The sequence below is a fragment of the Gigantopelta aegis genome, chromosome 3 (genome assembly GCF_016097555.1).
Source record: "Gigantopelta aegis isolate Gae_Host chromosome 3, Gae_host_genome, whole genome shotgun sequence".
NCBI classification, from domain to species: Eukaryota; Metazoa; Mollusca; class Gastropoda; order Neomphalida; family Peltospiridae; genus Gigantopelta; species Gigantopelta aegis.
In genome coordinates, this window is record NC_054701.1 from 50,379,019 (window position 1) to 50,406,558 (window position 27,540).

At 38.3% G+C, this 27,540-nt stretch overlaps 1 protein-coding gene across 3 annotated transcripts; it reads right to left on the reverse strand.

Moving 5' to 3' along the window:
- Window positions 1-959: 959 nt before the first annotated feature.
- On the reverse strand, window positions 960-26,060 carry LOC121368180 (18 kDa learning-associated protein of slug-like). 3 transcript variants are annotated; one of them, XR_005957479.1, is made up of 6 exons: window positions 25,924-26,060; window positions 8,866-9,010; window positions 6,982-7,032; window positions 5,795-5,845; window positions 1,519-2,865; window positions 960-1,443 (listed from the first exon to the last, which is right to left on the reverse strand). XR_005957479.1 is itself a non-coding variant. In XM_041492807.1 (5 exons), the coding sequence occupies exons 2-5, from the start codon at window positions 9,008-9,010 to the stop codon at window positions 2,690-2,692; spliced, it is 423 nt and encodes a 140-aa protein (XP_041348741.1). In that variant the 5' UTR covers window positions 25,924-26,060; the 3' UTR covers window positions 960-2,689. The 3 variants fall into 3 exon arrangements, 2 of the variants coding, with proteins under 2 accessions (XP_041348741.1, XP_041348742.1); XM_041492807.1 differs by having other exon boundaries at window positions 960-2,865; XM_041492808.1 differs by lacking the exon at window positions 5,795-5,845 and having other exon boundaries at window positions 960-2,865.
- Between the last annotated feature and the right edge of the window lie 1,480 nt (window positions 26,061-27,540).

The following is a 27,540-nucleotide window of genomic DNA, read 5'->3' on the forward strand; positions in this document are numbered from 1 at the left end:
AAAAATAGTGAATACTTGCATTGTACACAATCACGGATATGGTGAAGAACTTGAGGAACACCTATTAATTCATAGATTATAATTAAGTGTTAAGTGTCTGAGAGTTCGAAGTGATGCTGGTGCCACAAAATCATGCGACAGGCTCACAGATAAGCGGTCTAGCTCAACCAACACCTGTGTCTGGCACTAAAAGTAGGCCTACATGTGGTATTGACCGTTGAAGCGTACAACTTTAATTACATTGTCAGGTGAATATGCTGGAAATTGTACATGGGTGGGGATGTAGACTACGGTGAGCACATTCTTTAGGGAGGTTGGGACATGCTGAAAAATAATATTTGTTTGAAGCAGCAGACTTGAGTGAAAAATAATGCAACAAATAAGTGATCGTCACACTTTCACAGTTACTAGTACTCATTCAGTCTGACAATTTCACCATGTTTCAATTAAGAAAGTGACATTCTGGAATGCATTTTATTGCCTCTGGGTAATCTAAGCTTGACAGTGATAGATTAATCTACTAGGTCAATACTCTGCATGGAATAGTAATTAAATGAAAAGAGATGAACTTGTGAGACAGTGAATTCCAAACGGTTAAATTTAGAACTTTTCAGCTGCATTTGATTATTTCTGAAGAAAGTAACATGTGGAAAGGTGATTTTTTAGAAAACTAGCACACCATCATCAATTAGCATTACAGACTAAAGTTGCACCTGTATTCATCAGGCAATTGTCTTAAGCGGTCACTTTTACCTTCTTTGTATGGCTGCTTAAGACAGGTTGGACTATTGCAGGGCTCGACCTTAGTGGTAGCCTGGAGTGTTTTGACTACCGATTTTTTACTTTAGCTACCAGATGTCTAAATCTGATGCAATACAATTACTATTCTGCTCTTTGTCACTCTGCCATCATCACTTACATTTCTGTGAGAATTTCTACACACAAAACATTAAACCGAGTCAATCAGAATATATTTATTTCAGTTTCAATGTAAACAGCTGTACATGTATGTCAACCAGCAACTCGAGGTTGATCAAAATAACTAACATCTTCATTACAAATGAAATCTCACAAACACACACATGTACAACAGACCCAACATATCTGGTATACATGTGTACATGATGTCTATATTCATGTGGTGCATATACACACACACACACCGTACTGGCATGTGAATCTGAAGCGTATGTTCAAGAATTACACAATAAGTTTATTTACAACCACATTTCCTCCTAATATTATTTTGTCAACTGGTTATCTATAAACCGATGCATGCACATTGTACTGTTTTCATATTACAGAAACATGTTACATAAACAAGTGCCATGTACTATTTTCACATTTAGTTTCACCTGCATGTATCCCCATCCGTATGAAAACTACAGACATGTTACATAAACAAGTGCCATGTACAGTTTTCACATTTACATTTAGTTTAACCTGCATGTATCCCCATCCGTATACAAATTACAGAAACGTTGTATAAACGGCACTTGTTTATACATTTAGTTTAACCTGCATGTATCCCCATCCGTATACAAATTACAGAAACGTTACATAAACAAGTACCGTGTACCGTTTTTATATTTAGTTTAACCTGCATGTATTCCCATCCGTATGAAAGTTACAGAAACGTTATATAAACAAGTGCCATGTACCGTTTTTATATTTAGTTTAACCTGCATGTATTCCCATCCGTATGAAAGTTACAGAAACGTTATATAAACAAGTGCCGTGTACCGTTTTTATATTTAGTTTAACCTGCATGTATTCCCATCCGTATGAAAGTTACAGAAACGTTACATAAACAAGTACCGTGTACCGTTTTTATATTTAGTTTAACCTGCATGTATTCCCATCCGTATACAAATTACAGAAACGTTGTATAAACAAGTACCGTGTACCGTTTTTATATTTAGTTTAACCTGCATGTATCCCCATCCATATACAAATTACAGAAACGTATAAACAAGTACCGTGTACCGTTTTTATATTTAGTTTAACCTGCATGTATCCCCATCCATATACAAATTACAGAAACGTATAAACAAGTACCGTGTACCGTTTTTATATTTAGTTTAACCTGCATGTATCCCCATCCGTATGAAAGTTACAGAAACGTTATATAAACAAGTGCCATGTACCGTTTTTATATTTAGTTTAACCTGCATGTATCCCCATCCGTATACAAATTACAGAAACGTTACATAAACAAGTGCCGTGTACTGTTTTTATATTTAGTTTAACCTGCATGTATTCCCATCCGTATGAAAGTTACAGAAACGTTATATAAACAAGTGCCATGTACCGTTTTTATATTTCTTTAACTTGCATGTATCCCCATCCGTATGAAAGTTACAGAAATGTTATATAAACAGGTACCTTGTAGTACCGTTTTCATATTTAGTAACCTGCATGTATCCCCATCCGTATGAAAGTTACAGAAATGTTACATAAACAGGTACCGTGTACCGTTTTCATATTTAATTTAACCTGCATGTATTCCCCCATCCATATGAAAGTTACAGAAACATGTTAAATGCAGTAGCTTTATCATGAGTGGGATGAAACACAACCAATTTACTTGATGTTCGATTTGTTCCTTTCACATCACAAATAGACACAACATCACAGTTGGCTGTTGTTTTTCTGAAGCAGTTTTAAAGAAATGGAGAACAGTTCCACATCACCATGCACCTCTCTTGTTGCGACCTTTCTTTTTGACTCTCTTTATTTTGTTGATTTTCTGTCTGTGTTTTTTAACTGCTCTCTGATTCATCCATACAGGGTAATGTCCGTCCTCATCCTTGAGTGTTTTCGCATCCCGTGATTTCACTTCTACGTCAACGTCCATATGGGCATCTGAAATATATAAAAACAAATTACAATACTTCCTTGGAGATGGACCAGTGAAGGTTTTAAAGAAAGCAGGGTAGAAGTCGACATGCAAGAAATACGAAGGAAACAAATCTGTGTGTAACAACACCCCAGCACATTGTACACTACACGGCCTCTGAAAACTGCGTGAACGATCGTTTTGCTCGTGTGTCCTTCACACAGTCTAGTTTTGCATAACCGATTTTGTGTTCTCGCCAAAAAAAACTGACATTAAAAATATTTTACACTATCATTTATCACTGTTTATATAATGATATCTTTATAATGGGTTATGCACAATGAAATGGGTTACATGTAAAAAAAACCCTGCGTAACCCATGTTTGGGTTACACAAACTTAATTCCCACAGGCCTGTTGTATGTATGGCTGTTTGGCGTCCAACATGGATTTTGTCCAAAATAGGGCAAGAGAAAGGAAATCTGTTGCCATGACACAGGTTACTCCTACTAAAAAAGCAGCAAGGAATCTTTTACATGTATATAAGCACTTAATCTTTCCCACAGACAGGACAGGGAAAAAAAATGCAAGCTGTGGAAGCAGTTGGCCTACTACAGAATGTGCAACTCCGTCACTAGTCATGCACACATATGGGTCGTTGTATTACTGTGCATGTTCTCTGTTCATGCACCTCTTTAGGATCATTTTGGCTGTATTAAATTGATATCTGCTTTTTGTATTCTGAGGTTTCCAACTGTTGAATATTTTTAAAAAGCATTCAATTGGGAAACTTGTAAAATACTGAAGTACAATGTACTTGTAATGTGTATGAAAAACTATTTTTCGTTTTATTTTACAGACTTACAGATGGATGTATGAAGAAATCAATGTACATGTATGTATTACAGTAAATCATAACAAATTGTGATAGACTGGTGCACTGTATCTCCATCAACATGGGTTAGTACATATACATTGATTTCTTTGCAACTGTTAGCTGCATTCTTATGGAACTTGTCTTCTTCTTCCATAGCTGGCACTGCATTATTTAGTTTCCTGGCTATGTTGTGCAGAAAAGCACAGCTAATCACAAGTTTGTTACTAGAACAGTACTCGAAACCATGATTTCAAAATCCCAAACAATCTTTCTAGTTTGGACATAGCTAAGTTATATTTATGGTCTGCTTCCGAAACAGTATCCCTAAGAAGCGAGCACATAAACAGGCCAGGTATACCAAAACCCATCACTGTGCAGAAGGCACCCTCTGTAACTTCCAGACTGCATCATTTGTAGAGCTGGGCGGTATACAATATATACCGTTTGGTATTGGTATCACGTCAATACCGATTTACCATACCTATTTAATTTCAAAATACCGGAAATTTGGGAATTGAAAAATGTTTACCGTCATTTAGTAAAGCTCTAATAAAAGTCTACAGAATCTAATATATACTCTTCAAAAGAAGAAACGCAAAACCACATTGTCGTAACATTTGGAGAATTGATTTAATTATTGAATGGTGAGTCCGATAATTACCAAATGTTGCAGGATTGTTCACAATTCACTCTAGTCCATTGTGAGTAAGTGATAGGACACACCACCAAGGTCAAGGTCATCTGGAGTCAATACCGGGTGTGGCCTCCGCGTGTGTTGACAACTGCCTGGCACCGCCTGCCCATTGAAGCAACCAGAGTACGGATGACGTCCCGGGGGATGGTGGCCCACTCGGCCTGCAAGGCTGCTGCCAGCTCGGGCAGGGTCTGGGGCTGTGGATGTCGCTGTTGGAGGCGTCGGTCCAACTCGTCCCATAGATGCTCAATTGGGTTCAAATCCGGTGATATCGATGGCCAAGGAAGGACATTAATGTTGTTGTTCTGTAGGAAAGCCGTTGTGAGACGTGCTGTGTGAAGCCTGGCGTTGTCATGTTGGAACACTGCGTTGGCGTTGGCCATAACTGGAACGATGTGTGGCCGGAGGATCTGGTCAATGTAGCCCTGTGCATTCAGGTTGCCCTGCACGTGGACCAGGTCAGTTCTGCCAGTGTGTGAGATGGCTGCCCACACCATGACACTACCCCCGCCGAATCTGTCCACTTCCTGCACGCAGTTTGCCACACAACGTTCACCACGACGCCTATACACGCGACATCTTCCATCATGACGTCGGAGCAGAAATCGGGATTCGTCACTGAACCACACCTGTCTCCATCGCAGTTGAGGCCATTGTCGATGAATCTGGCACCACTGCAGTCGGAGTCGACGGTGTTGTGGTGTTAAGATGACACCTCGAACTGGATGTCTGGCACGAATTCCTACCTCACGTAGGCGGTTCCGTACGGTCTGGTCGGATATCCTGCGCAAACCTGGTATTGCTGCGGCTGTGGAGGTGGCAGTAGTCAATCGTTCCCGAAGGTGGCGTACCCGGATGTAGCGGTCCTGCCCGGGGGTAGTCACCCGTGGTCGACCGGATCTAGGGAGGTCACGTGTTGATCCATGTTGCTGGTAACGGTCCCACAGTCTGGAGATGGTGCTTGGGGACACATGGAATGCCCTGGCAACGGCCGTTCTGGATTCGCCTGCGTCTAGTCAGCCGATGGCATTGTTTCTCTGCGGTTCACTGAGACGTGGTATGTCCTGGATTGTCAACTGTCGGCCAGATACAGAGGCCAGGCAAGCGAACACCCTGCACTTTTATACTGTCGGTGTTCATGTTGCACGTGCAGACAACGCACGTGCAGTGGTGACATGGTTTGCACGTGGCTGCGTTTTTGCGAATATTCACATTTTGGAACTTTATTGTACAGTAGCTGCGTTTTATCGAATGTAACCGTGGGAATGTGTTTGGGACATGCAATGACCTTATATTCACAAAGCATGAACCGGTAGGAAACATAAAATCGGAGTTATAACCCATTTGTACCCTTTTGCGTTTCTTTTTTTGAAGAGTATATTTACCATCAGTTTTTTCCTTTGTTTCAGAGTTCTTTATTTCACTGACTGTCTTCACTAAAAAAAAGAAAAATATATAAATACAGATGTAAATTCTATATATAACGTATGCATTACATATATTTACTGGTACTCTAGTGGTATATCAAATCAAGCAGCGAACAATTACCGACAGTTAATGTGAATGACTAACTAATAATAACAAAACTAGCAATTTGTTCAAATCTGGATCATGTAACTCGCTGTACTTTTGCTATGGAAGGGCAGAATGGTCTTAGAACTAGAATTATACATGAGTGGCCATTAGATACCATTTATCTCACAAGTTGTTTTCAAATTTATCTAATGAGCTAAAGCGAGTTTGATACGTTTTTAAATGACTTGTGAGATAAATGGTATCTAACGGACACGAATGTATTTTTCTATTTCTTGTACATATCCTAAAAAAACACATTTTAAGCAAAAGTTATTTACATCCGTTGCACTTGTACACATGTAGCTGACTTGCTTGTCACAGACAAATGATTGTCAGGTTAACTATATGTCACAGTCTAATAGATTTCCATCGCGTTGGTTTTTTATTGGACGTATGGCATTGGTGACCTGGTCATCACCTAGGAGCAGCCAGTTGTATGTCTTCCCATAATAAGTCGTAATAGACTGGTGCACAACATCATCACAATGTACCTTGATTTCTTTGCAACTGTTAGCTGCATTCTTATGGAACTTGTCTTCTTCTTCCATAGCTGGCACTGGATTATTTTGTTTTCTGGCTTTGTTGTGCAGAAAAGCACAGCTAATCACAAGTTTGTTACTCGAACAGTTTTCGAGACCGTGATTTCAAAATCCTAAACAATCTTTCTACCACACCTCTAGTTTGGATATAAGTTACATTTATGATCTGCTTCCGAAACAGGATCCCTAAGAGGTATGAGCAGATAAATAGTGAGCACACAAACAGGCCAGGTATACCAAAACCCATCACTGTGCAGAAAGCACCCTCTGTAATTTCCAGATTACATGCTTTGTAGAGCTGGGCGGTATACAATATATACTGTTTGGTATTGGTATCACGTCAATACCGATTTACCATACAGAGCAAATTTCAAAATACCGGAAATTTCAGAATTGAAAAATGTTTCCCGTCATTTAGTAAAGCTCTAATAAAAGTCTACAGAATCTAATATATTTACCATCAGTTTTTTCCTTGGTTTCAGATTTCTTTATTTCACTGACTGTCTTCACTAAAAAAAAATTATATATATATATATATATAAATACATATGTAAATTCTATATATAACGTAAGCATTACATATATTTACTGGTACTCTAGTGGTATATCAAATCAAGCAGCGAACAATTACCGACAGTTAATGTGAATGACTAACTAATAATAACAAAACTAGCAATTTGTTCAAATCTGGATCATGTAACTCACTGTACTTTTGCTATGAAGGGCAGAATGGTCTCAGAACTAGAATTATATCCAGAATAATACATGAGTGGCCATTAGATACCATTTATCTCACAAGTTGTTTTCAAATTTATCTAATGAGCTAAAGCGAGTTTGATACGTTTTTAAATAACTTGTGAGAATGGTATCTAACGGACACGAATGTAGTTTTCTATTTCTTGTACATATCCTCAAAAAACACATTTTAAGCAAAAGTTATTTACATCCGTTGCACTTGTACACATGTAGCCGACTTACGTGTCACAGAGAAATGTTTGTCAGGTTAACTATACGTCACAGTCTAATAGATTTCCATCGCGTTGGTTTTTTATTGGACGTATGGCATTGGTGACCTGGTCATCACCTAGGAGCAGCCAGTCGTATGTCTTGAAATTATTAACAAGTACATATACATTTATTAACAAGGATGTGTAATCATAAATAACACATCGTGTTCTCACCAATGGGTGTGTAAAAATTCATATAAGGGATAGGTCTACTAAACAATTACACTACAATACTGTAAATCATGAAATTAATGCGAGCAAGTAATTCATGCGAAAAATGCGGCGAACACAATTTTTTTTTGTTAAACGTCTTTTTGTGAATACTTCAAGAATCTTTCGTTTCGATATTGCCATTCTATTTTCACTTTCCTGGAATATCATAGCGGTTATATAATACAGTGATGTTCCAAATGTTTTGTTTTTAAAAAGCTCATTTTGCGATGTGAGTATTTAAAAAAAATTCTTACACTTCTGGATTACTGTTTAAACTGTTTTGAACATTTGTAAAATTATAATCAACAAATTTTATTACTAAATATATCCCTTTAAAAATGAAACAGTAGAAAATTATATAACCGTAACCAACAATCTGTGCGTATTTCTTCAAACCATTTGGCTCGACTCTATACATGACATTTAATTTAGACTGGTCGCAAGTTGTCAATGTCTATTCCTGTGCTGCGCATCAAGTGTATAAAATCAGTCTAAAACATTTGTTAGAAAAATATGTCTGCGTTCGCGTGAAATATTGTGCCCTGTAATAGCGACCCGTTTACCTTTTATTCCTACTGGTGCATTAATTAGAAGCAATCACCACACAAAAGTGCGAGGCATACCCTTAACACTAAGGTGCAGTTATACTAATTACACTACTTTAAGTAATTAGGGCTTCCTGGTCGACCCACCATGCGATTAGCTTCAGATTATGTAATAGCTGTGAAAACAACTACTGACTTCTTTTAACATGAAAGATGAAGCCCAAACAATATAATAGCAAGACAACTGTGGTTTTTATGTGATGTGGACTTTTGTCCGATGCATTAATAAAAATATGCATTTTTGTTCATTCATGTACGGACACAATAATATCATGACATATTAATTACATGATTTACAGTATTTAACATTAAAATTTACATGACCATTTTACACCCATTTTTTATATGATGTGATAGAAATGACAGTGGGCTAGGGTGTTATTTTGTTGGAGCCCTCTTCTTTTCATATGTTATATTCAATTGATTTGCTGAAGTCTCTGTGTATACAGCATACCTTTCATTTGATTATCATGCATACTGAGATATATCTGTCTGCATTATGAATGAGAAAATTAACCTGTAACAAGCTGAGTTATGTCAATGTCTTTGCTGTTTAGTGCCTCAGCTATCCTCTGCATTCTAGCATTCACTTTTGGAGCCCATTTGATCCTTTTTTGGTTTCTCATCTTTCGACGCTTTTTACTCCTCATACTCTTTGCCATCTGAAAAGAGAAACCAGAAATGAGAAACAAGACAAAGTGGTGCATCATTTTGCCGTTGTACACAATACGGCACAAACTCCAAACTTGTGTGATATCCATGACTACAGGCTTCATGAGATTAGAATTAATTTATCAGACAAACAAAACATTAAATATTTAAAACTCATCCAGAAATCTTGAGGACCACTGTTTACACCTGGTGACGGCACATCAACATTTCAAAGTCTTGTCTCTATATATTCTCAAGTAGAGCTGGGCAGTATTGAAAGTTCAGGATCGGTATTGATATTTTTGGGGTGATCTAGCTCGGTATCGGTACGGTATTTGATAATTACATCTAAATAAAATTAAATTCCATACACAATATACACAAGAAATATTATTAGTGCTTTTCTAATTGACGGATAACATAATTTTCCAATACAGAAATTTCAGTATTTTAAAATTTGTTTGGTACAGTAAATCGGTATTGACATGATACCGATACCAAATAGTATATACGGTATACCACCCAGCTCTATTCTCAAGTTAATTATGCAACCTTGGACCAATGTGTAGTTAACAATGTTACTGCCAGAAAAACGTTTTTGGGTACGGTGCTATGAAATTTAATATTTACACTATTAATATTAATAGTTGCACATGTGAGTTCTGTGGTCTAGTGGATAAGCTGCTGGACAATGAAACTGACGACAGTGGTTCAAATCCTGTCAAAGCTGACGAAAGTGGTTCAAATCCTGTCAAAGCTGACGACAGTGGTTCAAATCCTGTCAAAGCTGACAATGAAGCTGACGACAGTGGTTCAAATCCTGTCAAAGCTGACAATGAAGCGGGCGACAGTGGTTCAAATCCTGTCAAAGCTGACAATGAAGCGGACGACAGTGGTTCAAATCCTGTCAAAGCTGACAATGAAGCGGACGACAGTGGTTCAAATCCTGTCAAAGCTGACTCACACTTTCATTTATCTTTATCTTTCTAATCTATCACCCTCTGCTTGCCATTCTCATTATCTTAATATAAAAAACTTTCCAATTTCTCCCACGATTTCTGTCTGTTTCTATCAGTCTGTAGTCTGATGGCTTAACCACTGCACCACCGAGGTTGATCACATTAAGTCAATACTTTTCTTAATGTGCAGGGCGAGTTGCTTCCCTCTATTTAGCAAATTTATAATGTTGTATGTTGTCTCACCCTATATATTGTCAAATAAGCCAATTGCTAATTTCTATACAAAATGGCTACAAAATTTAGACTTTGGCTAATAAAATACTCCTCTAATTAACCACATTTTAATGATTTTCAAGGCAATTCTCGGAACCGGCGTGACGTCAAACGGCCTAGTTACCGATCATCCGGGTCTTTGGGGGTGAAGCAAAGCCTTAGTGATTAATGGTTTACATAGAATAAAGTTATCATATTAACTTTTTACATGCCTTACATATTGTCATTTATTTTCTGTAGCTAACACATAGTTGCAATATATCTTATGTGTATTATAACAGCTTGGGTAACGAACATAAGAGAAACGAACAACGGGAATCTGAATTAGTATAATCTATATTTAGTACCAATGTGTTTCCGTGTACTTTGAATGTCGAGGGGACAGGGCAGGTTGGGCAGAATATAATTTTTGTTGATGCGATTTTCAGGTAATGTTAATTATAAATTTTAACAATTTTGAAATGATAAGATAATTATTAATATAATAATTATGATGTGGGCTACAAAATATATAATTTATATTTATAATAAAATTTGTATGCATGATTAAGTTAATTATTTTTATGATTTAATTATTATTTTATTTCCAAATAATATGTAATAATTAAACAATGGCAAAGTTGTTACTTTACAAGTTCAAATTACAATAGTATTATTGTCATATCTTATTATATAGATGTATTGGCAACAGTATAATGTTCCACTGAATACATTCTTTTATTCTTAAAACAAAATACAGTTTCTTAAAATAATGAAATGCTTTTGTTTTTACAGATTGCAAAATTACCACATGATGTTGCCCTTCCTTACCGGTTGAATGCAGGCAACAAAAAATAGCAATAATAAAATATAGCCATCCTCAGACCTTGACATCTAGGGGGAGCAGTATCTCTCTCTACTTACCCATCACACCTGAGATTAGTTCAAGGACAATAATATATAGTTTCCTTTGGCATGTGAATTTATATACATGTAGTATCAATATGGTAATATTTTAAATTGCCCCCCATAAACTATACTCTTCAAAAGAAGAAACGCAAAACCACATTGTCGTAACATTTGGAGAATTGATTTAATTATTGAATGGTGAGTCCGATAATTACCAAATGTTGCAGGATTGTTCACAATTCACTCTAGACCATTGTGAGTAAGTGATAGGACACACCACCAAGGTCACGGTCATCTGGAGTCAATACCAGGTGTGGCCTCCGCGTGTGTTGACAACTGCCTGGCACCGCCTGCCCATTGAAGCAACCAGAGTACGGATGACGTCCCGGGGGATGGTGGCCCACTCGGCCTGCAAGGCTGCTGCCAGCTCGGGCAGGGTCTGGGGCTGTGGTTGTCGCTGTCGGAGGCGTCGGTCCAACTCGTCCCATAGATGCTCAATTGGGTTCAAATCCGGTGATATCGATGGCCAAGGAAGGACATTAATGTTGTTGTTCTGTAGGAAAGCCGTTGTGAGGCGTGCTGTGTGAGGCCTGGCGTTGTCATGTTGGAACACTGCGTTGGCGTTGGCCATAACTGGAACGATGTGTGGCCGGAGGATCTGGTCAATGTAGCCCTGTGCATTCAGGTTGCCCTGCACGTGGACCAGGTCAGTTCTGCCAGTGTGTGAGATGGCTGCCCACACCATGACACTACCCCCGCCAAATTTGTCCACTTCCTGCACGCAGTTTGCCGCATAACGTTCACCACGACGCCTATACACGCGACATCTTTCATCATGACGTCGGAGCAGAAATCGGGACTCGTCACTGTCTCCATCGCAGTTGAGGCCATTGTTGATGAATCTGGCACCACTGCAGTCGGAGTCGACGGTGTTGTGGTGTTAAGATGACACCTCGAACTGGACGTCTGGCACGAATTCCTACCTCACGTAGGCGGTTCCATACGGTCTGGTTGGATATCCTGCGCAAACCTGGTATTGCTGCGGCTGTGGAGGTGGCAGTAGTCAATCGTTCCCGAAGGTGGCGTACCCGGATGTAGCGGTCCTGCCCGGGGGTAGTGACCCGTGGTCGACCGGATCTAGGGAGGTCACGTGTTGATCCATGTTACTGGTAACGGTCCCACAGTCTGGAGATGGTGCTTGGGGACACATGGAATGCCCTGGCAACGGCCGTTCTGGATTCGCCTGCATCTAGTCGGCCGATGGCATTGTTTCTCTGCGGTTCACTGAGACGTGGCATGTCCTGGATTGTCAACTGTCGGCCAGATACAGAGGCCAGGCAAGCGAACACCCTGCACTTTTATACTGTCGGTGTTCATGTTGCACGTGCAGACAACGCACGTGCAGTGGTGACATGGTTTGCACGTGGCTGCGTTTTTGCGAATATTCACATTTTGGAACTTTATTGTACAGTAGCTGCGTTTTATCGAATGTAACCGTGGGAATGTGTTTGGGACATGCAATGACCTTATATTCACAAAGCATGAACCGGTAGGAAACATAAAATCAGAGTTATAACCCATTTGTACCCTTTTGCGTTTCTTTTTTTGAAGAGTATACATTAGGGAGCAAATAATCAGTTCCCTCAGTTATTTTCATGTCGAGGTCTACAACCTAATAAAACATAAGTGTTACCTCATCGAACAAACATGCAAATGTTTTAATAATAGGGTTTAACCTGGTATATTTAGTAATAAAACACAAAAACTTACCTGAGTAAATAATGGTTAATATATATATGTATAATATCGGTGTTGTTTTATATCTAGTCACAATGGATATTGCAGTTATTTTCTTGTTCAGTCTTGTGCTGTATTGGAATTGTTATTGCAGTTCAATTTAAGTAATATCTACAAAACTAATTTTTAATAGTATACAGCTGGAGAATGTAGGCAAATATGGTTGTTAATAAACTGATCTATATCGGTATGCCTTCTACTAGACTACACATATTTAACCTAAGTTGCTTTTAACCTGGGTTAAATTACCTCATGTAGATGCACTTATGTAGCATATTCAAGAAAATTATGAATGAGATAGTTAAATGCTATATTCTCCATGTCAAACAGTGTTTTCAAAATGGAAAACAAATATCAGATATGGCAGTTGACCATTCATTTTATTGCAGGTAATTTCTAAAGCAGATTACACACACAAACACACACACACTGAACTGTAGAATACCATGAAACTACATATATATGTAAAAAGATAAGTCCTCTAACTTGAACAAGTAAAATTTACAAATGTACCACAACCACCAAATTACACAATCTAATTAAAATTAGCTCCACTATTACATGTGTATCTAACACCAGCCAGTTGGAGCTCATGTCCACCAATCAAAACCTTACTTGCAGAATCCTGCCAGTGATTTAAAACTAACAACACTGCGTAGTCCCCAATGTCCTGGTAACATTTCGTCTGTAAATAATAATTTAAATATTGACCAATCACACTTCGCCTTTTATAACGTTATTTGGGAGCATACAAATTCTAAAAATATCGGGCGAGTCTATTTTAGTGGCCGCAGTACAGCGAACCATACCAATACATACGGGGTGGGTTATCAGTCTCCAATTTTACATTAAAAATTATTTATTTATTTATAAAAAAAACCCCAACTAAATCAGTCTTCAGTTTTACATTACAAATTATTTATTTTACAAAATAAAACATGTTTTAAGGCATTCATAATTCACACGAAACATGTCGTATACCCTCAGGATAATTCGGAATGTTTTCAAATTATTTTTAAATCACTCGCAGAATTTTGATTGGTGGACATGAGCTCCAACTGGCTGTGTTAGATCCACATGTAATAGTGGAGCTAATTTTAATTAGATTGCAAATTACATTGATCCACAATAGAATAGATTTTTATGTATTTTTAGATTTATGTATATGTATGTGTAGTGTTTTCCCCATCTTGTCTTAGCAAGGTGCAGCACCATGCCTCAATAGTCTAGCACCATCTTGCCGTAATCAGCACCATGCTGCCCTGAGATTAAATAAGCCTTTTTCACTAATTAATTCTAAAATTGCTTTTATAAAACACCCAAAAAGGTATTATTAATTAATAAAATATGCCTTTTACATCTTTTGCCATTCATTTATTAAAGCAAGCACATAAATTACATTAATGTTTATTTCAATTAATTTTTGTGTATTTTTAATGAAAAAAAGTGCCCCGAAAATGGTGAAAATGCCCCAAAAGTGTTTGGTCTACAGTGCCTTGACAAATTTCTAGGAAAATCACTAATGTGTGTGTGTGTGTGTGTGTGTGTGTATATATATATATATATATATACACACACACACATATACATACATTAGTGATTTTAATTTTAGATGTTTGTACTTGCATAATATGATGTCAATAGTTTGTTTTTCTCACACTTAATTATTTAGGAATTTGTATAGTGTTGTTAGTTACACTGGACACTTTTTTCGAATACTTGTTGTGGTCTATGAATTCTACTGATAGTAAGACATTCTGATATTAGATTTAATTTTTTTTTCAAAAGACTAAGAAAATTAGGCTTGTCTAACCCGACCGACCCATGAAAATCGACCTGTCAAAATACCTTTGGGGAAGAATTATTGTATATTTAAAAAATTTGTTTAACCAGTTTCAATTTACGACCAGAAACATTAAATATACAGACATTGATATTCTAAATCATAGAAATATTTTATTAGTTGAAAACATCTTACAATGTAGCAAACTTGGAAATGTCCCTTTAACATCAGTTTTCTATTTTGTTGGAAATTAGAAATTCTGTAAAATGCTATTCCTAGTAACGAGAACACAATTTTCCAGCAACAGTGGCACAAGATCTTGTGTACCGCGGTGCATGTTCGTAATACATGGTACATGCTCTTGTGAGAGGCAAAATGGGTTTTAACTAAATCTAACGTATGTACACAGATACCTTCACGTAAGCCAGTTGAGGCTATGGATCAATTGCCATGCTTTGGTAATCTCACAAATTTATTATAAGCGGTCATTTTGTCCCGACACTAGGTACAGTTGTAAGAATGCCATCATGTTTGCTATTGTTACATTTCTTCAAGTTTGTTAATCCTATATCCATAGTCCACATCTATAAAAAGATCTACGTAGTCTTAGTTTTTGTGTTCCATGTTTGCTTTATTTTCCTATTTGGTTATTTTTGCAGGATTTGAGATGGGTGGGATGAACCTTTGGAGCAAGTACTTGAGCAAGGTCAAACTTCACGTCGAAGTGGTCAGAATTGCAGTGAAGAAAACTGAAAACTGTTCAACATGCAGAAAATGGTATCACGTCAGCACAGAAAAAAGAAAAGTAGTGCAGAGTCTTCAAGTGATTATCGGAGAGAATAAAGGCAGACCGGAAAGATACCGAAACCACTTGGAGTACGAAAACAATCGTGTAAAGCTATTCTTGGCCAACCTGACACCAGAAAAGAAAGGGCAGTACCAGAAAGTGACAAATGAGCGTGTGAGAAAGTGGAGGGCTGAACAGAAGGCTGTGGGAAAGAGTGTTAGCTCATATGTTGCACCAAAAACCAGAAAAGAAAAGGAGACAAAAAAAGAAACAATGGAAAAATGCAAAAGGCTACATGGAGGGTCAACAGATCTGAAGAACAAAAGGCAGCAGAAAAAGAAAAAAGAAGGCAGAAGTATCTTGAAAAGAAAAGAAAAAACAAAGAGGAAACTGCGGCTCTGAATGGAAAGAATGTTATCAGAGAACCATCGACACCAAACCTGAAACAGCCATGTTACGTAGATCCTCAGTGTACCCCTTCCACATCAACCCTCAGTTCTGAAAGAGAACTACCCTTCAGTGTGTAGAATCGGTCCCAGCAACTCCTTACAAGAAGAAGAACACACTCAACAAAGCTGTCTGGCGGATGAAGAAGGCAATGCCAACTGACAAGGGGAAATTTGTGCACGTGTTTGGAAAAACCGTGGTGGACCGTGCGACTCCACGCACTCGTCGTCTTCTTCACCAGAGATTGGGCCTTGGAGCCAAATCTAGAAAACGAATAAATTTTCTCGCTTCGTCAGTGTCTTCACTCAGGGAAAGCATCCATGCGCTTAGAAAAAAAAAGAAATAAGAGGGATGTCAGTGCTAAGAAAACAGTGGCACTCATGCTAAGTTTGAAGAAAAAGTACTCGTACAGAGAAAGTAAACTTTTAGGACTCAATTATAAACTCCTCCAGAAGGCAGGAAAAGCAAAGAATTTGGACGAATTAAATGTACGGAAAAAAAAAAAGAAAAGATGCACTGTCATCACAGACTGTTCAAAAGGTGGAGCAATTTTACAGGAGGAGTGACATTTCCCGTACTCAGCCAGATGCGCGGAGTGACAAAGAAAGGATCCAAGGATGAGTATCCCGTGGCAAGGAGGGGTGATGGATATGTCAACGGCAGCAGCGTACGAAATGTTTAGGGCAGAAAAATCATCATACAGCCATTTCAAAGACGAAAAATTCCGACAGCTGAGACCCAAAGATGTCTTGCCCTCAACACGCACAAGAAAACAGAACTGCCTCTGCGAGGTATTGCGCTAATATTGATCTTAAACTAGAGGGCATTGGTCGCTTTTGCAGCATCTCAGCGTCTGCAAGATTTGACATATAAGGACAGATACGACCTTTCCAGGTCAACTCTGTGTCCAAGAGGGGAGGATGGCGAGTACAAGATGGCATGCCTTGAAAGGAAATGTGCAGCCTGTGGGACATCTGCCATTGAAGTGAAAACTACGTCCTCTACTAGAGACCCACATTGAAAATCAAGTGATTTTCTTTAAGTGGGAGAACACTACTTATGTCCACAAAGGTGTCACCAAGAAGAAGCTGACTAGGCAGAGGGAAAACCCTACTGGCTCGTGATTTCGTCACAGAACTGACGGAAGAGGCAGCCAGCATATCAAAAACACCTCTTCAATGCCAGATGGCAAGGAAAGCAGTATGATGCGGTCTCCAGTGACGTACCAGCCAGGCTGGGTCGTCATCTGCCAGGATTTTGCAGAGAATTTTTCTGCTGGTACCCAGGATGAGGCTCAGGGAGCACACTGGGACACGATTCGGTGACACTTCATGCCAATGTTGCCTCATACAGGTGCCCTGAAGATGACTGATCTGATGACGAATCATTCGTTAATTTTTGTCAGTAATGACCTGAAGCATTGCCATGATGCTGTCCATGCATTCAACTTGTCAACACATGGACATTCTAGTTAACCTTGGCGTCTCCATGAAAAAGGTTGTATATTTCTCTGATGGAGCCCCGACACAATACAAAAACAAGTCTGCCTTCTGCGACTTAGGGTATGCTTTTGAAGACTTTGGGGTGTCATTGTGAACGACATTTCTTTGGGACACGGCATGGCAAAGGAGCATGTGAACGGGAGTTTGGCACCCTAAAGAATTGTTGTTAATCAGCGCGTCAAGGGAAAGGAAGCGCAGAAATTGGCACCGCTGAGCAATTTTTTCTTATACTGCCGTGATCATCTGAGCAAGAAGATGGTCACGTCCACTACAAGAGATCCTTCTTCTTCATTGCAAAGTGCGGATATTAAGAGAGAAACCGAGAGCGGGCTAGCAACCTGAAACCTCTACCCCAGACAAGACAGCAGCACTGTCTTAAGATGGTGAAAACCGTACATCATCAATAACCGTGAACGGAGCTGCTTCTGTCATGTGTGCACAGAGAGGGAGGAAGGCAGCTGCCAACATGCAGACATTACTGGCAAATGGAATATCGCCAGTTTGCTCAAACGTAGCAAAGGTATGTTATAAGTTTTTACGCTCTGTGCACTTAACTTGTAATATTTGTTATTCCAATTAGTAAAGACATAAATATTTGTAGGTTTTGATATTGCTTGATTCAGGGATGTAACCTTTCTCCCCTGTTTTTGGATATGGATTCACTATTTTTATTTAAACTGAGTATTACAATTGAGCTGCTTCTAAAATTAAGTACATTTTGAGACACATTTTTTTAAATATCAACTGATTGTGTTTCTGTTTCCTACAGGTGACCAGGCACGATTGACAGGTGTTTTAAAATCTAGTTACTAAATAGCTCCACCTTTTGATTTTCCAGCAGGATGCTGATGCAGATACGAGCCTGTCTACACTGCCATGTTGCTGAGCCAATTCCTGTCAAATCTGCAGACGACAATATCACTCCAGCAAGTTGAGCTCTTTGAGAATGACGACCCACCCTGAAGAGATTGGCAACCTTTCTGCCGACGATCCTGAAGATGGCCCACGACTTGTGATGGATGTTGGTGCTGCAGCCATTAAACCAACAGGGTAAAATATTCAAATCCTTGAATACATAGTTCGAAATGAGCACTTGTCCGTTTGTCCTGACAAGTGGAAAATTTGCTCGGACTAGCAATATACAGTACCTTAATGGGTGTCCAGTGGACAAGTAAAAATATTCAATGCAGTTTAATTTTAACAATCAAAAATATGTTTCTTGTACAACACATTTATTGAGTGAAAATACTGCCAGACAAGTAGATTTCTGATGAACTTGCACCGGACAAATGAAAAATTCTACTTGTTTCTATAGCTGTTATATATTGCATTGAATTTAATATTTTTACATTCTTTGTTTTTGTTTTTTTAATTACTGTTTCCTGGGTTGATTTTCCTATGCTTCATTTTTTGTCTGTTGAAATAACAAGGAATGCTTCTGGTTTCAGAATCCTTCCCACTGGGTAGCTGGGTGAGCGTAGGATTCAACAGAAATGGCAAGAAGAATCCACTGCTGTTTTTCAATGGAACTGTAAGTTACCTAAATGGATTTACACAGCCTGGTTTTGACATTCATTTACAATTTGGTTAACCATGTGCATTTAAGAAAAATAAGTCTGTAAAATTCAGCCCAGTATTTAATTAAGTAGTAAGTTTTTAAGATATTAAATGTGCATGATCACTTTATGCAAGGAAACAATTCAAAAGCTTTGCAATTATTGCAAGCTTAATCAAGTCCAGTTCCACATGCCCTATCCTGTGTCTGATAGACCGATTTAAAAAATAATAATTGTTTTGATAAATAGCTGCAAAATTTGTGCGTGTGGTCCAATTCAAGACATTCCAAAACATAATTGATTGATCTCTTTTAAGGTTCTTCAAACTGACAGTCATGAAGTCAAAGTACAGTTTTTGAAGAAGAGGGGCAATTATTACAGCTTTCCTGAAACTTGACGACGTGTCCTGGGTTCCATCGAAAGATGTTCAGGCACTGAAGCCACCAACAATCAATGCCCGCAGCCAATACTTCTTTATCTGATTAATTAAAGAAGTGTGACAACTGAAATGAAACTGAAGAATGTTTCACATTTTGTTGTTATATTTCTCGATTATATTGTTCATTTTTATGGATGATGACTTTTTGGTGTCTTGTAACTTACGACATATGTGCTGCTAAACTTGTTATTTGAAAAGCATACTTCTAGTTTTTCTTTGTATCTCTTTTGATACCGAAAACAAACACTGACGTGGGAAAAGAAGAAGCCATTTGTAATATTGCTTTCTCAAAAAAAAGTTGAACTCTGCATATGTCGTAAGTTACGGTGTCCACAACTTTATCGCCATACTACAACATCATATGTGATTTTTTTTTTTTTAATCTCTCAATTACATTGAAATGAGATGCCACAACACACACCATTACATCAATATACATCTCATTAAATCAATTTATTCATTGTATTATTGGATTTAAAATGTCGTCTTGTAACTTACATCGCCAACAGCATTTGCCTGATTTGACACCCTCACTACAGTCAAGTGAACCAGAAAACAACAACTTTTGCTTCAGTATTAGTTGAAAACAAGTCTTATCTAATATCTAAACTAGTTTTTTTAATAAATTTAAGCACTTTTTATTTTTAATGACTTTGTCCTCATTCTTTGGCTCAGTATCGTGCCGCTCCACACATATATATATATATATATACACACACATTAGTGATTTCCCTAGAAATTTGGCACACATTATATATATATATATATATATACTGAAACAAAGGCACACACACATTATTTACCCTCTGCACCAAAGTAAATACTAAACACACGGAGAGAGAGAGAGCGAGAGGAGGGTGGGGTGTGTGTGTGTGTGTGAACGACCTATATTTTCTTACTGCAGGCCTGCTACAGACACATTTGCAAATTTTTAAAAATAATAATTAAAGTTTAAACAAGAATTTAGGCCTATATTATAATTATTATATGTGTGTAATTTAGCAGTATAAACTTTATTTTAAAATTAAAAAATAAATAAATAAGATGTAGTAGCTGTGGTATGGCAAAATAAATACAAGTATAGATAATATCCAAGCAACTAAGATAAAATGAAAAATAAAGACCACACAAATTTAATGATAAAGGTATATACTCTTTATTCAAGAACTGGATGCATCGTTTTGTTGGGGTTTTTTTCATGGAAGACGATGGAATTGTGTATTTTATTTACAGTATAATGTGAGATTTTTATCACTGCACCACTGCACATGCTTTAAAACCATTTTGTTTGCTAAATTAATCTCTGTTGGTGTCAACAAGCAACAACATTAAAGTCAACATAGTCACATTCTGTGAGGGAAGCCATGGAATTCCATCAGGTTTGTTGTTTTAATGACCCTACCCACAAGCGGTGCCTAGTCTCTTCTTTTGGAAATTTGTAAAACGATATTTTTTTTAACATCATGTTATGGTTTATGCAGCCAACTGCACAACATGTGTTAGGCATCTGACGTAACATTTTTATCTTATAATATGGGACATTAATTACGTTGCACCGGTAGTTCGAAATAACTTAGCACCGGTGGGACCGCCATATTGGTAATGTGGTATTATGGGTTGAATGTTTAGTTCTTTCCATTATGTAAGTTTACAGTTAATTAAAGCCTACATTGGATACAACAATTTAATTAACTGTTTATCATGGACACTCTCTTGAAACCTGCTCGTCTCGACTTAGACCCAAATTCTCCCACCGCTGCAAAAGAATGGAAACACTGGCATCGGACATTCACAAATTTCATCGACGAATGTGGTGATCATGCTCCTAACAAGTACAGAACTCTGATCAATTACGTGAGTCATAATGTTTATGAATACATTGAAGACTGCAATGATTATGATACTGCTATTACAACACTGACGAATTTGTATATTAAGCCACCAAATGAAATATTCGCTCGCCATTTGCTTGCAACCAGACAACAACAGTCTAGTGAAACCTGAGTGAATTCCTACAAGAATTAAGAAAGCTCAGTAGGGATTGTAATCTCAAACCTGTCAATGCAGAGCAATATCGTGAAGAACTAATTCGAGATGCTTTTATTAACGGGATTTCCTCTCCACTAATTCGTCAACGACTTCTGGAAAACAAGCAACTAGATCTTAGTACAGCTTTTGATCAAGCAAATGCTCTAGACCTGGCACAGAAAAATTCCGAATCATATACGTCATCAGGGAGATGTTCAGCTGCAAGTATCGACACTTCTTCGACCGATGAAGTACCCGTTCCACGTGAACATCCTCTAGCTACAACATATCCAACAGGAAAGAAATGCTTTTTCTGTGGAGGAGCCACTCATAATAGGAGGGCATGCCCAGCTCGGGATGTGTGTTGTAATAAATGTGGCATTAAAGGTCATTTCGCAAAAGTATGTCAGTCCAGATCTAACAAAGTAATAACAGTACTTCAGCTGCAATATTTTCACCAAACAATCTGTTCAATTACTGCCGCTTGTCCCCAGAGTCTGTCTCAAGCTTCTTTGTGTGTTTCTATCTGTGGACATAATCTAACAGCTCTAATTGACTCTGGTAGCTCAGATAGTTTCGTAAGTGAACACGTCGCCAAAAACCTGAAGCTTAAAATCTCTCCTTCATCTCAAGATATATCTATGGCCATGACGACTCTAAAGACCCATGTTCTTGGGCACTGTTTGGTGGACTTAAACATAAATGGTCATGTTTATACATCCACTCGACTGGGTGTTCTTAAGAATCTTTGCAGTGACCTCATTCTTGGACAAGATTTCCAGAAGCAACACAAGTGTGTTATCATTGAATTTGATGGCAGTAATCCTGATTTGGTAATCCCTAGGACAAAATCAGTATCGGCACTTTCAGTAGCTTCACTGGGTGAATCATCATTGTTTGCAAATCTTCTTCCTGAGTTTAAACCTATTGCAACAAAGTCCCGGCGTTTCAGCAAGGATGACAAGAACTTTATAGAACAAGAAATCATTCGTCTTCTCGCAGATGGTATTATTGAGCCCAGTACATCACCTTGGCGTGCACAAGTTGTAGTTGTCAAGGATCCTTTACAACGACACAAGAAACGACTGTGTGTGGACTATTCCCAGACCATAAATCAGTATACAGAGCTTGATGCGTATCCACTGCCTAGAATTGATGAGATGGTCAATAACCTCGCACACTACAAAGTGTTTTCAACATTTGATCTTAAAAGTGCATATCATCAAGTTCCAATACAAGAACCTGATAGGAAGTTCACAGGATTTGAGGCAAATGGTAGACTCTACCAATTCTGCCGAATTCCGTTTGGTCTTACAAATGGTGTGGCCGTTTTTCAGAGAGCCATGGACAGGATGGTTGAAGAGGAGGCACTCAGAGACACATTCCCGTATCTAGATAATATCACAGTTGCAGGCCGTGATCAGCAGGAACATGATGTAAATGTTAGTAAGTTTCTTGAAGCTGTAGAGCAAAGAAATTTAACTCTTAACAAAAACAAATCTGTGGAAAACAAGACATCCATCAATATTCTTGGGTATCATGTTGGTAATGGCGTCATCAAACCAGATGAAGAAAGACTTAAACCTCTACAGGAATTTCCTCCTCCCACCAATGTGCGTTCTCTAAGAAGAGTTGTTGGTATGTTCGCTTACTATGCCAAATGGATACCGAACTTTTCTGACAAAATACAGCCACTTGTGAGTGCTAATGCCTTCCCATTAAGTAAGACTGCCCTTGAAGCTTTTGATCTGCTAAAAAAGGAGCTTGAAGGAGCAGCACTACAATCCATAGATGAAAGTCGTCCTTTTGTGGTTGAGTGTGACGCTTCTGAAGTTGCCATATCTGCGACATTAAACCAAGGTGGTCGGCCAGTTGCATTCATGTCAAGAACACTGCAGGGTAGCGAACTACATTACCCACCTTTAGAGAAAGAGGCGACAGCTATCATTGAAGCTGTGCGCAAGTGGCGCCATTTTCTGGCTGGTCGCCATTTCACACTGGTAACAGATCAGCGCTCTGTAGCTTTCATGCTGGACAACAGGAAACGTTCAAAAATCAAGAATAACAAGATACAAGACTGGAGAATTGAACTAGCTTCATTTTGCTACACTGTGAAGTATAGGCCTGGAAAGGACAACGTGGCACCAGACAGTTTTACTCGTGCATTTCTTTCTTCAGTATCAACATCTAGCCTAGATGATATCCATAAAGCCTTGTGCCATCCAGGTGTGACTCGAATGTTGCACTTTGTAAGATCAAAGAACTTACCTTTTTCTACTGAGGAGGTGAAGAGAAACATGCTCTACTTGCAAAATTTGTGCTGAACTGAAACCTCAGTTCTATCATCCAATACCTGGTACATTGGTCAAAGCAACACAGCCCATGGAACGACTAAGTATTGATTTCAAGGGGCCATTGCTTTCGGCATCACGCAACGTGTACATACTGACTGTAATAGATGAGTATTCACGTTTTCCATTTGCATTTCCCTGCCCAAACATGCACTCGTCTACTGTAATCAAATGCCTCGACCAGTTATTCACTTTGTGTGGATTGCCTAGCTACATCCATTCTGATCGTGGATCATCCTTTCTGTCGGAAGAGATTAAGAACTACTTATCACAACGAGGGATAGCGACAAGCAAAACTACTCCATATCATCCGATTGGGAATGGACAGGTTGAAAGGTATAATGGTATCATTTGGAAGGCTGTCCGTCTTGCACTAAAATCCTCGAGTCTGCCAGATTCACAGTGGGAACATGTGCTTCCAGATGTGCTACATTCAATCAGATCGCTTCTCTCAACATCCACAAATACAACTCCTCATGAGAGATTCTTTGGCTTTCAACGGAGATCATCTTTTGGTACTTCAATCCCAACGTGGCTGACAACCCCAGGTCCAGTCCTACTTCGTAGATTTGTCCGATCAAGCAAGAATGATCCGCTGGTTGACCAAGTCGAGTTGAAAGAGGTTAACCCAACTTATGCCCATGTGCGGTATAAGGATGGTCGTGAATCAACTGTTTCTCTCAGAGACTTGGCTCCTTATCCAAACAATACCTTAGATGCTCAGTGTGCGTCACGGGACAGTATATCCGATGTTACTGATGATCATCAGGATAGTCATGCTACTGATGTGAGTGAATCCATTACTCCACTCACTACTGACATGAGTGATTCCACACACCAATGTGTTTGACCAAGAACTAATCCCTACTAGAGATGCGCCTGTGATTCGACGTTCCACTCGTGAGATAAAGAAACCTTCTCGGTATGGTTGGTGATAAGTGATTTACCCGTATCCTTAAGACAGTGAACTTTCTTCTAGGAGGGAAGAATGACGTAACATTTTTATCTTATAATATGGGACATTAATTACGTTGCACCGGTAGTTCGAAATAACTTAGCACCGGTGGGACCGCCATATTGGTAATGTGGTATTATGGGTTGAATGTTTATTTCTTTCCATTATGTAAGTTTACAGTTAATTAAAGCCTACATTGGATACAACAGCATCGTGACCGTTAACTGTTGTAAATGATCGACCAAAGTTGCCTCATTTCACTATCAAACCATACGTAACTAAGGAGAAGCTTCACCGTGTCACGTGATAAATAATGGCTGCCAGGGGTCGAAGTACCCATATGTTCGGTTCCGAGAATACTCTATATTTCTGAAAATTGGCTAAACCAAAAAAAATTCCAGTGTGAGCCCTGGTTACGGAAAGACTTCCAAACGTTCCAGCATACATGTTATTGTTAAAGATTCTAGTTTTTAAACACTAAGGCATATTTTTGGCCATTAAAGCCGTTTTTGATAACTGAAATCATACTTTGCTTATATTTTATATTTAGATTATCCATTTCCATACATTCAAAGTGTTTTTGGTCATCATGATCCTAGTGTTTTTAATATCACAAAATGCATTTATCATATTTTTAAAAACACACATGCGTCTGAGAAGTAACAGTTATGGAGTCGAGTTTTAGTCTATTTTTAGAGGGTATTTCACCATTTCAAAGTCACAGACTCATGTTTCACTTAGTTGTAACTTTATCCAAATGTGTTACAGGTCTGTAGATTAACTAAACTTACTTAGTCACAGTTAGTGTGCATTTTCATGGGGCCATGGGCTGAAACTAGGGTCTGTCCCTTTAATTTAAAACTTGAAGTTTAATACTATCACTAACTAAGCCTGAATAAACTGAATGCTGGAACGTTTGGAAGTCTTGCCCGATTAATTTGTAGCTATGTATTTCAAATAAATGTGAAAAAACGAAATATTGTAGTTTTAAGTACTTTGACATACTACACAGTGACATACAGTGTGATACACTACACTGACAGTCTAGGTCCTTCCATTAAGTTTTTTTTTTAAAGGTAAACTTTCACGTACACACGTGACTTACAAATAACTATTAGCAGAAACGTCGAAATATTTACTAAAGATGAAACTAGTTTACCTTTCTCTTAGTTTAAAAAGCTGACCAGTTTTGTGCTTCTAAACAAAAACACGTGTACCGACACAAGCAGTATTTTGTGAACCAACACAAAAACCGATGACGACATACGCATTTATTAGACTGGTCCTACTGATTGCGAATATTCGGTCATACTCATAGGACGTCTTCGGGTGACCTACTCGCGTAAATTAGTACATTTACCTTGCAGGGGTAGTTACCCCTATAAGGTGAGGGCTAGGAACGATATCTGGTGTGTGTGTGTGTGTGTGTGTGTGTGTGTGTGTGTGTGTGTGTGTGTGTGTGCGTGTATATGTGTGTGTGCGCACTATGGAGGCACAAGTAGGCCTACTTTTTTTTTACCTTTAATTATTAGAGGACACCCCCCCAAACCCCCCCCCAAAAAAAAAACCGTCAACAACAACACAAAACAAAAACAACAAAAGAACACACAAAACCCCCCAAACAAAACAACAACAACAACAACCCCCCAAAAAAAACCTCAACAAAAAACCCCCAAAAACCCACGTACATTTTGTTCCTCGTGTGTAGGGAGAGGGGCACAGGCCTCCGCCCCCAATTCCTATGGGCCTGCCTACCACAGGGGACAATATTTCGAAATCTGAGGTAACCGGAAGTCGGTTCACGTGGTTTTTACCTAGGTAACCAATTGTTCGGTTACGTGAATTATATTTGCGTAACCTGTGGATTACCTGATCGGTTACCTCAAAGTTACGTTGAAATTATATTTAAATACATAATTTTTAGCTCAAACATAAAGTTAAAACAAAATACAAAAGAAAACGTTTTATAAAAAGTTTAAGTGACTTGTAGATGTTTCTTTTGTTTTCGTACGATCGTAGCGTTGTAGCTTTATTATTATTATTATATTATTATTATTATTATTATTATTATATTATTCACCATTCGCCATCGGGATCGCAAAAAGTAATTTTTAGTTGCCCGAATCTAAAAACCACTGTCCTCGGACATCGGGCCACCATATTCTATAACCTCTGTGCAGCTTGCGGAAGTTAACGCTATTGTAAAATGACTAAATATCAGCCCAGTACTGAAACAAAATAGATACATTTGGAGGAAAAATGCCCATTCCCTGGTGTATGATTAGACTAATAATTTTCTTTTATAAATAACAAATAAAGGCTACCATTTGTCACTGATATGTAAAATTTAGTATACAGCAGACTGAAAAAACCCAAAGCAACAAATGTCCACTTCCTCTGAACTATAAAACAGGCTACTCATTGGTGCATGATTAGATTAATAAACATAAATCTTATAATAACATAAAAAGAAAGACCACAATTTGACACCAATATTTTGCGGTGGTGATGCTACTTTCACTTTATCACTGGTACTTCTATTCTACAGTGACGTTCCAAATGTTTGTTATTTAAAGCTCATTATGTGATGTTAGTATTGTTCAGCTTTATTGACATTTTTGCATTTATGTTTACGTTCAAAACTGTTTTCAACCTTTCTAAAATTATAAGCAATCCAATATTATGTCTACATATATTCCTTTAGAGATAGAATAGCAGCAGATAATTTAGGCGCCTTAGCGATCCGTGCACATTTCTTTAAAACTTTTGGCTCAAC

Excerpts from the sequence above, each read along its gene's own strand:
- LOC121368180 (XM_041492807.1), bottom strand. The coding sequence starts at position 9,010 with ATGGCAAAGAGTATGAGGAGTAAAAAGCGTCGAAAGATGAGAAACCAA. Across the intron at positions 5,846-6,981 it reads AACCAAGGAAAAAACTGATG|TGAAGACAGTCAGTGAAATA; the intron begins GTAAATATATTA and ends TCTTTTTTTTAG. Across the intron at positions 2,866-5,794 it reads AACAAAGGAAAAAACTGATG|ATGCCCATATGGACGTTGAC; the intron begins GTAAATATACTC and ends TATATATTTCAG.